The 10,837-nt window shown below is 27.6% G+C and overlaps 1 protein-coding gene across 1 annotated transcript; it reads right to left on the bottom strand.

The window, feature by feature from the left end:
• Positions 1 to 6,998: 6,998 nt before the first annotated feature.
• On the bottom strand, positions 6,999 to 7,790 carry LOC107454211 (zinc finger protein 300-like). The gene has a single exon (XM_016071322.3). The coding sequence runs from the start codon at positions 7,788 to 7,790 to the stop codon at positions 6,999 to 7,001; it is 792 nt and encodes a 263-aa protein (XP_015926808.1).
• Positions 7,791 to 10,837: the final 3,047 nt, after the last annotated feature.

A 10,837-nucleotide genomic window follows, 5' to 3' on the forward strand; every position in this document is an offset into this window, starting at 1 on the left:
TTTGTTGGAATTGAAACCTTATGTTTATCAGAAACAAAATGCATCGACAGACCTATGGTTCAGGATCCATCTTCTTTATAATATGGCCCTAAAATTTGAGACTCATACCTGAGTAAGTAAGGGGAAGGTTATAAATTGTTTTAAAAAATATGATTTAGGCCCAATACCAATGTCTGAGGCGAGTTGAGTTGCAGTCTCAATCTAGAATTTACGGAGGGGGTGAAAACTTACACTTTGCTATCTAAACCAGTGACCCTATAATTTCAATGTATTTTAATATGCTGAAATAAATTCTCTACTAAATTTATACAAAGCCAAGAACAAACTTGTATTCCTATGCTTTAAAAATCAAATATTACGATTCCTATTCATGCGATCATACAATCGAAAATCGTGATTCATTTTTACACAATCATAGCTGCCAACATGGATAGGAAAAAATCCAGTAAATTTTCAAAATAATGTAAGTTTCATGATAATTGTTGCAAATTATACTCAATGTTTTACACATAGCGAATTTTTGTGGATTTTTATAGTCATCAAAATAGGAAAACTGCAATATTTTCCAGTTATGATTTCACATTAAATGATCTTGAAATGTTATGTTTATTCATAATTTTAAATAGTAGTAGTAAAATGAGGATATCTTCCTTATGTATTAGTGACACTTATTTAAATATTCAAGCAGGGCAATAATCTGCACAAAAGTTCTATTTCAAGAGGGATTTTTTAAGGAAACTTTTTCAATTTTAGTGAATTTTCAAAAATGTACAAAAACCAGAAGAATTTTTATTAAACCAGGAGAAACTCGCAAAATCCAGTAGAGTTGGCAGCTATGTAAAACATTAGAATCAAATATTATACTTCATATTCATGTGATTTTAAAATCAAACTTGGTTCATATTTAGGTGTTTAAGAAATCAAATATCTCGATACGCATATTCATTCTACTTAATATAATGCATATTAAAACTGTGATGAGCGAAAAGAAAAAGTTTTATTTCTGATCTACTCCTAAATTCAGTGTTCATGCGAACAATTAAAATATATTTAAATAATTTTCCCAAAACTACATAGTTTTATTACTCAAGGATAATCTAAATCTGTGTAAAGAATCTATATTAGCAATTGTGAAAAAAATTAAATACAGTCAAACCCCGCTATAGTGAACCTTCAAGGGACCGAAATTTCGGTTCACTATATCCGTTACGCAGGCAATTTCACTAATGGTTCCCAAACTCCTCCTTTTTATTACATTATATTCATATAAATGACTAAAAAATATTATGTAGTAGCAAAAAATGTGTTATTTTTCATCACTCTTCNTTTTTTTCATTGACGTTAATTTTTTAACAATTTCAGATGCTAGACAATGTTTCTTAAAAAATCTGTAATATCATGTGCTTTCCAATCTTAAAGTTTATATTATTGATACTTTAGTATATACTCTTAGAATAACAGAACCTTCAGAATAACACCAAATGAGCGAGTGGCGCCAATTTCGGTGTATCATCTGGCAACCCCCTTGGACAAAAATATGACTGCAGTGCATGCGCTCCTGGATATTGTCATCACTCTTTTCAATATAGGCACTCTAATATATACATGTTTAAGAAATCTAATATCTCAATATGCGTATTCAATCTACTTTAAAGCTGTAATGAGCTAAAAGAATAAGTTTTGTTCCTGATCTACTCCTAAATTCAGTGTTCATACAAACAATTAAAAAATATTTAAATTTTCCCAAAGCTACATAGTTTATTTTTTTATTACTCAAGGATAATCCAAGTCTGTATAAAGAATCTACATCTATATTAGCAATTGTTAAAAAAAAAAAAATATTTTTTTTCCTTAAAATAATATGATTTATAGTTTTTATTCAATTAAACTTTACTATGTAAGTAGCAAAATTGCAAGACAATTAAGAAGTATATAAATTTTTTATTTTTGAAAATTAGAATTTATAATTTTTGAAATGCAAAAAGTGACAGCAATCAATAAATATGCCACCTTCATACTCTGTTTTCTCACCAATATTTCCATCAGGGTTGAGATCAAAGAAACCTACGCCTTCCAGTACAGTAGAGGTAAAAACTGGAAGAACCTGGGTAAGGAAAAAACTAAAAAAAACAATACAATTGTTTAGTGATAGCTATTAAACTTAAAAGATAACAATTGCAATATTATTTGAGTTTTATTCAAAAAACTATGTTATTCATTTGGAATTTTGTTATACTCATCTTTCTAAATAAATTTATACACTTATATCAAGCTAATTATGCAAACTTATATTATTTTCAGTTTATTGAATATTTTGTTAAAAAATAAAATTATTTGAAGAATAAAAAAAAATTTTATGGCATATTTTCTTAAAGCTATGCATTTTTTACTAATTTTTGAAAATTTTTTTAAATTAATCTTCTCTTTATAAATTTTTTTTGTTATTTAGTAATTAAATAACAGGAATTAATTTTTCACTCTAAACTTAAAAAATGTTAATAAACTCTAAGCAGAATACTTTAAAGCTATCAACATGTGTAGGAAAAAACCTTTTCTTTAGTAGTATTAATATTTGAAAACTTGCAGATTTTATTATTATTATTTTAAATAAATACCTACCTTATATACATGGAAATGCACTTTAAAATTTACATGATCTCTAAATCAAATATTAAAAAATCTTTTAAGTTGTTTACTGCTTAATATTTTTTTTAAAAATTTAATATGATTAATCTTAACTTTAAATATTGATCAATTATTTATTTATCACACATTTTCTTTGTACTTGCTTTCAGTTTTCAAAATAAATTTATCTGATTAAGAATTTATCGTTAATTTTCTTCTTTTTATTATTTATGATTTTTTTAAAAGAAGAAAAAATATTGTTGGAATTTGTAAGTGGTCTAGTTAAGTTCAATTAATAAATGGTCTAATGAAACTAATCGAGCTGAGATATTATAATAGTTATTCAAAGCTCTACTACATGGATGAAAAAAGTATCTTAATTATTCTGAGGAGACTATTTAGGCTACTATTTTTTATATGTAAGGCTACTAAAGCAACTATTTCCAAGCAAAATTGCAGTGAAAATCCTAAATGTTAATATAAACCAATACAGACAGCTTCAAACTACTTATAATTGCAAATGATCAATCAAATGCAAGATTACTTGGATTTGAAAAATAATTACTTAATTTGGAGAAGAAGAAACATTAAAACTTGGAACTATAAAATAATAAGTGAGAAAAATTCTATTTGTAAACAAGACCTCTCCTTTTTATCTTTTTTTAAATGCCTTTTTACTTCTTAATAACATCCAATATAAATATCAGCAGAAGTAAGTGGAGAAAAGTCGACTGAAAAAGCAGTGGTAATGTCATGTCCAAGAAATTCACGAATTGAATCTTGTGCATTGTAATAATAATGAATAAAAATATAGGGATTTTTAAAAAATAAACATTGAGAAAATTTATAGCAATAAGGGCTAATAAAACGATCCAAAGACCACAAGATTTACAATGGTATCGACGCAAATCAAGGGCATCTTGTAATGATATCAGAATTATAAATACCATCAAAAAATCAATTGCACTAACTGCAATAAAAAAAAAAGATCAAAACATGGATTTACGATTTTATCGAGCACGTTGAAAATTGATTAGTGAAATACGAGATTCGAAATTTCCAGGTCTTAATATCGTATAAAAAATTTATTCAATCTAATTGTGAAGCCAATTAAAAAACACGGTGAATCTATCACATTGATTAAATAATTCTCTTGTTATAAATTGGAATTAGCAACAAATATGCTACTCTTAAAAAAATTAGAAAAAAAAATATTTTTCTAAGGAACCCTCTTTTAAATGCTTGCCATTTTGGAATTACTTTTTAGATTATCAAATCTCTAATTTTGTGTTTGCCTTAGTAGTTCATTAACTCGAGCCGAAGTTTGGAGCTTCTTTCTTTCAATCTCGTGTTCTCAGTTTCATTTTTCTCCTAATTAGCGTAAAAAAGTCTAACGTTAGTGAATGAGAACCTAGGAAAAAAGAGGGTGCTGATAGGGGCAGAATTAATGTTCCATTAATTAGATTTTGGATAAGTAACTAAATTTAAATTTTAGATTAGCAGAATTTTAAGAAAATTTTTTAAAAATATAAGTTATTGATTCGCAGAAATCCGCTAAACAATGATCTTGAAATTCGCAGAATTCTACGAAATAGTGGAAGAATCACATGTCTGCTGATGATTTTCAATTATCTAAAAAAAAAAATTTCCATTCGACCCTATTATTGAGCAGTTGAGAAAAGGAAAGTTTTTCTAATTTGTAGCAGCATTTATAATTTACTTTAAACCAGGGTTTGTTGATTTAAATCAGCTGATTTTTTATATATACATATATATTGATTTTAAAAGTAAAAAAAACAGTGTTTTAAACTATTGATACTTTCTTTTCTTAGTTTTAAAATTTATTTTAAATGAATTGCTGCATTAATTAATTTTAGTTAATGAAATTACTTTCTTTCTTGGTGTGAGTTAAATTCCAACACATTTGAAATTACGTTTTTAAAAATCTTTTGATTCTTGAGATTGAAAGTACAGATTAAAGTAAACATTTAATGCAGACTTAATATAGACGTGCATAGCTGTAGAAAGTAATTAATAAACATGAAACTTTTTCAAAAAAAAAAATTAAAAGTTTTGATTGAAAAAGCATGGAATTAAAATCTATATTATATTTTATTGGTGGAAAATGTGTATTTCTAAAACTTGAGGTTATATTAAAAAGAAATTACTCTAATATGCCAAAAATTTGCTCTATATGCCTTTCAAAGTCTATTTGAAGCAGTGGGATTATTAACTGATAATCTGTCCAAGACAAATTTACTACCGTTTAGTGGTACCTTCAAAAATTCCAATTTCAGGAAAAAATGGTATTTCACAAAATACTTTTTCTTAACATTTTATTTTTGAGGCTCGTAAAAAATGATAAACCATTTTTAACCATATTTTTTTGTTGATTTTTTAATATAATTTTCACAAAATATGTCTAAATTTTCACAAAATATGTACCTCTCAGAAAAACCTAGACAGACCACAAATTTCATTCATGGATTTGTTTCAAAATGGTTGCTATGCATCAAAGCTATGTATTAGAAAAATTATTTTAGTAAGTTAGAGCTTCTAAAATATTGTTATAATATAGTTTTAATATTAATCTAATTTCGATTAAACATTTATAAAGCTTTTTTAATCAAAAATTAAAGTTCTTACAATGTATTTGAATAAAAATCAAAAAAATCTGATTTAAATAAAAAAAATCTTGAACCCTGTGTGGTAGTGATGTCGGGTGGTACTCTACTTACACTTCAGCAGGGGATTCCCCGTTTATATGTAAAGAAAGGTCTAAAAAAGTGATTACAAAAAGTTGTCTCTTGTTTTTTGCAGTTTCAAACAATTATATCACTTTAAATATAGTAAGCCGCTACAGGTTCAAAGGGCATTGTAACATTATTCAAACCATACAAATATCTACTATACAGCTGATGTAGTATGTAAAGGACTAAATAAAAACTTGTACGAAACTATATATTTTTTTCTTCTTATAAATAAGCTCAGCTCGCCAACGAATCAACCACTCACAACGGATGGTTGGTTGGCGAAAGGAGGTTCCGAAACCAACAGTGAATGAAGGATANTAAATCCATTTTTTTATCATATTTTTGTGTTGATTTTTTAATATAATTTTTAATTTTCACTAATTATGTCGAAATTTTCACAAAATATGTACCTCTCAGAAAAACCTAGATGGACCTCTGAAGTATTCTTTAAATTCTCTATTTCATCTAGTCTTTAAATTACATTCATGCATTTGTTTCAAAATGGTTGCTATGTATTCAAAGCTATGTATTATAATGAAAAATTATTTTAGTAAGTTAGAGCTTCAAAAATATTGTTATAATATAGTTTCAATATTAATCTAATTTTAATTATACATTTATAAAGTTTTTTTAATAAAAAATTCAAGTTCTTACAATGTATTTGAATAAAAATCAAAAAAATCTGATTTAAAATCAAAAGAATTTGATTTAAATCAAAAAAATCTAATTTTTTGTAAAAAAATCACAAACTCTGCTTTAAACGCAATGGTCTCTAAAGTAAGACGCATAGAAAATTCAAAGGGATATCACATTTCTTTTCAAATGTTTCCTGGCACACAATATTATTTCTGAAAATCAAAATTCAAGGGATTTTTTTTTTTAGCTGTTAACTATGCATTATAGAAACAAATTCAATCACATTGTTCCTATGTAATTATAATTTAATATTTCTTAGATAATTTATCAGTTGTATGTATATGTATTGTTTCATATGAAATAAATAAATTATAACTTGATTTTCAGCAATTTTTTCTTTATTTTTTGAAAAAATATTTTTTTTATGGCACATATACACAATATTTACATAATTTGAGGTAAAATTTATGATTATTTTTGTCACAAAGGTATGCAGTCAGAAAAGTTTGAAAATCACTTCTTTAATGTGTAAAGCTTGATATTTGAAGTTTTGAAAAAATATATTGTTTTACCCACTAATGTGAACTTATTCAAACTACAAGAATAAAAAAATAAGATTAACAAGACTGATATAATTTTATATGATAGTAAAAAGTTTAATCTTTAAAAAAATTCTTCCCCAGCTATATTATTTAAAAAAAAGAAAATTTTAGTCAACAACTATGATTATTGCATGAATAAAGTCTCTTTTCAGGATAAACAAGAGTGCATTTAAATTATTTTTTGTATGAATATTTTATCACATACAGTCTTGTGAAAGGCTTTTCTCCAGTATGAATAACAAATTATCCATATAAATTATATTTCCCTGCATAAAATTTATCACAAACACTGCATGAATTTAGTTCATCACCAGTATAAACAAGACAGTATTAAATTTACTTGTGAAATATTTTTTTTCACACGCTGCTTGAAGAAGTTTTCTCAAGTATGACCAAGAATATGTTTATTAAACCTAGCTTTCTGTAGAAATGATTTATCACACAAGCTGCAAGCATAAAGTTTTTCACTAGTATGAATTTGTGAATGTTTTTTTAAATGATGTTTATGAGAAAATTTCTTATCACATTCATCGCAAGAATAGGGCTTTTCTCCACTATGAACAAGATAATGTTTATTTAAATGAACTTTCTGGGAAAATGATTTATTACACACATCACATATATAAGGCTTTACTCCAGTATGAACAAGATAGTGTTGATTTAAATGTGGTTTCTGTGAGAATGTTTTATCACATACACTACATGAATAAGGTTTTTCTCCACTATGAACCAGATAATGTTGATTTAAAGTACGTTTAAGTGAGAATGTTTTATCACATACATTACATGAATGGGGCTTCTCTCCGCTATGAACAAGATAATGTTGAATTAAATGACGTTTTTGAGCGAATGTTTTTTCACATAAATCACATGAAAAAGGTTTTTCTCTAGTGTGAACAAGAGAGTGTTCCTTTAAGTTGCCTTTCTGTGAAAATGATTTATAACAAACAGTACATAAATAAGGTTTTTCACCAGTATGAACAAGATAATGCCGATTTAGACTTCTTTTATGTGTGAAAGGTTTATTACATACACTGCAAGAATAAGGTTTTTCTCCAGTATGAAGAAGACAGTGTTTCATTACATTACATTTTGATGCAAATACTTTATCACACACACTACAGGGATAAGGTTTATTTAAGTTGACTTTCTGCGAAAATGTTCTATCACACATACTGAATAAATAAGATTTTCCTCTAGAACAAAAATTTAATAGAGTTTTATTTAAACTCTTAACGATATTCTACCAGTTAAGTTAGAGTCATGGATGTTGAAGAGTCTCCATGGTTAGGGCACTTATTACGAACGTAAGCGCATAAAATATAAATAAGTAATTACAAACAAAGAAAAAAGTGAATAAGATTATTTTTATAGAATCGAAATTGATCGTCTGCCAAAAATGAAACATGTTGCTAACCGGTTGCCCATACTTGAATACAAATTTATTTGAGAGCCACCGTAGCCGAGAGGTATAACCCAACATTCATACTGTCATGTGACTCGCATATGCGATCGCTGGCCGAGCGTTCTCACTGTCTAAACTAGTTTCGCATGCGAGGGTGAACCTGGAAATAACAAAACCTGGTCATAGGAAAAAATTGAAATGAGAACGCTCCCTAATTAAACGAACGACTGGCCGTTGTAGGTAGTAAGAACGTACCCCAAGTAGTAAATTACGCAACGAAAAAAAAAAAAAAANAAAAAAAAAAAAAAAAAAAAAAAAAAACACAGTTTCTGCAGGATGGGAAAAAAATTCCGAATTTCGAGGAATTTTGAAGGCAAGCAAAACAGGCGCAAAATCAATACAAATTTAAAAATTATGGAATGCAATATAAAATGTTGCAGTTGTGCATTTACATCGCACTAGAGCTGCACGATAGGCTATTGGCGACGGTCTAAAAAACATCCCTGAGGATGATCCGAAGACATGCCATCACAATTTTGATCCTCTGCGGAGTTGATGGCACCCCCTCTTCGGTAGCCCGACGACCTGCACGCGAAGTCGAGCACTTTACGGTAGTACAGTTTAACGAGGACTCATATCTCACACCCTCTGTCCCTGCTCAGACTGATCCAAGTGGTCACCCACCCGCACGCTGACCGCAGCCGATGATGCTTGACTTCGGTGATCTGCTGGGAACCGTGTATTAACGATCAGTCCACCGCGCAATATAAATTGTAACAAATGTAATATATATATATATATATATATGTATNACTTAACTTAAAAAATTTTGCAATACTTTACTAAAAGTGAATTTTTAATTTCATATTTTTTAATTTATCTATTAAAGGATAATTAATTTATTTAAAGATAATTAATACATTAAAAGATAAATAATTTATTAAAACATTATTAAAAGCTAATTTATTAAAAGAATTACTGAATGTAATTTTTTTGAATTTAAACATTTTTAAAAAAATATGATTACTAAAAAAGAAATCTCATATTTTTAAAAATTGCTTACTCAAGATATTAAAAAAATGAGATGAATAAAAAAAAATTTCAAAATATACTGTGTCAAAGCTTAAGCAAAAAGTTATTAAATCTACAAAAAGCAAATCAACTTATTATCTGTAAACGTTTTTCAAAAAGCTTATGTTACTTTCACTACAAAATACAAAAGCATTGATTTAATTAAAGGGATGGAGGTTAAAATCTGCAGTTAAAATCTGGGGACGTTTCATGGGAGTTAAAATCTGCAGTTTTCCCAATTTCCTTCCTAAAAAAACATGGTTTATTTCTGTTATTGGGTTTATTAAGGGTATTATGACTGGATTACCCTTAATAAGTTAGTATAATAGAATAGGTGGATAGTTAACTATTGGGGGTAAATGTAAGATATGATCATTTATTGAATTTCTAACTTTTGCAATCAGGAATTTTAAGTTACAAAAATTCCAGGGATGCTCGTTATTTAGAAAATACAGAAATAAGTAGAACAATGGGAAAATGAGTATATGTAAGTTAGAAAACAAGAAAATACCTTTTTTTACGCAACAAAGGCTATATGAAAAATTTATATATATTTCTTTTAATTGTTTTGTGCGGGCAAAACATGTTAAACAATATTGGGATTCACCAAATTCTTTTACATCCCCAGCTTTTCGGAGAGAAGTTTATGTCAAGAGAAACTAGACTTCGTCAGTATTTTTTATGTGAAGCATCACAAAAGAAATTAAAACCTCCTATAGTTAGCTTGTCGATTATTTGACTCGAACGAGCGGACCTTCTACCAATGTGGATATTTTACGTTAACATTGGGTTTCGTGTAAGTAGGAAGTTTGCGAACCAACCATTTAATTTTGCAGTTCAGATCTGGTTCTCTTTTTTTTTTAAGAATAGAGCAGCATTTTATTTCGGCAATAATAAACGTTTACGCTAATTAATCAAATTTGGTAGGAAAAAAAGCTCTTAAACAAATAATTCAATAGGATTTTTTTGACATTAATATCGTTTGTAATCACACATCAATAATGCAAACATACAACCAATTGCACCACCATACTGCACAATATATATTCAGGATGTAATCATCACCTATATGCACCATTAGAATTCTAATTAAAAATTAAGTAAAAAAAGAAGTATGTACTTTTGGGGACACGAGAAAATAACAAAATGCTATCAAAATCTGTCATCATTCTTTAGGAAAGTGGGACGAAAAATGATCAAAACCTGCTGTATTGCTTGGGTGAAATTACATATACATATTTTTAATAATTGCTTTTTCAACCTTACTCTGTTTCATTAGGTAATCAAACAGGCTTTAATATTTTCAGTCCAGCTTTATTCAGGGATAATACTTTAGATTTTGACAGTGTTTTCTTTTTTCTTTGCTTTAATATAAATTAGCACTTTCTAATATACACGCATTATTTCATTCAGTTTGATAAAAATTCTAAAATTATGTAATCAGAATCATCATGACGGAGCATCATGTAGATGTGCATACATTGTTGATGAAGAAGAAAAAAGAATTTAGTCAATTTCAAGTGTAATCGACCAAAATTCATGAAGAAAAATTGTAAGTGTCTGTAACATGCAGCATAAAATATACATCTTTCAAAACATTTCCCGTTATTTGTTGTGGCCTTCTGAATTCACTTGTATAACTGAATTTTCCAAATACTTCTTACATAATAATTTTTTTAAAAAAAACTGACTTCTGAAATTATAACGAATTTTAAATAAAATTACAGGGGAACTTACAGAACAAC

This window comes from Parasteatoda tepidariorum, chromosome 5 (assembly GCF_043381705.1).
Source record: "Parasteatoda tepidariorum isolate YZ-2023 chromosome 5, CAS_Ptep_4.0, whole genome shotgun sequence".
NCBI classification, from domain to species: domain Eukaryota; kingdom Metazoa; phylum Arthropoda; class Arachnida; order Araneae; family Theridiidae; genus Parasteatoda; species Parasteatoda tepidariorum.

Coding starts and splice junctions, on each gene's coding strand:
- LOC107454211 (XM_016071322.3), bottom strand. CDS start 7,790: ATGTGTGATAGAACATTTTCGCAGAAAGTCAACTTAAATAAACCTTAT.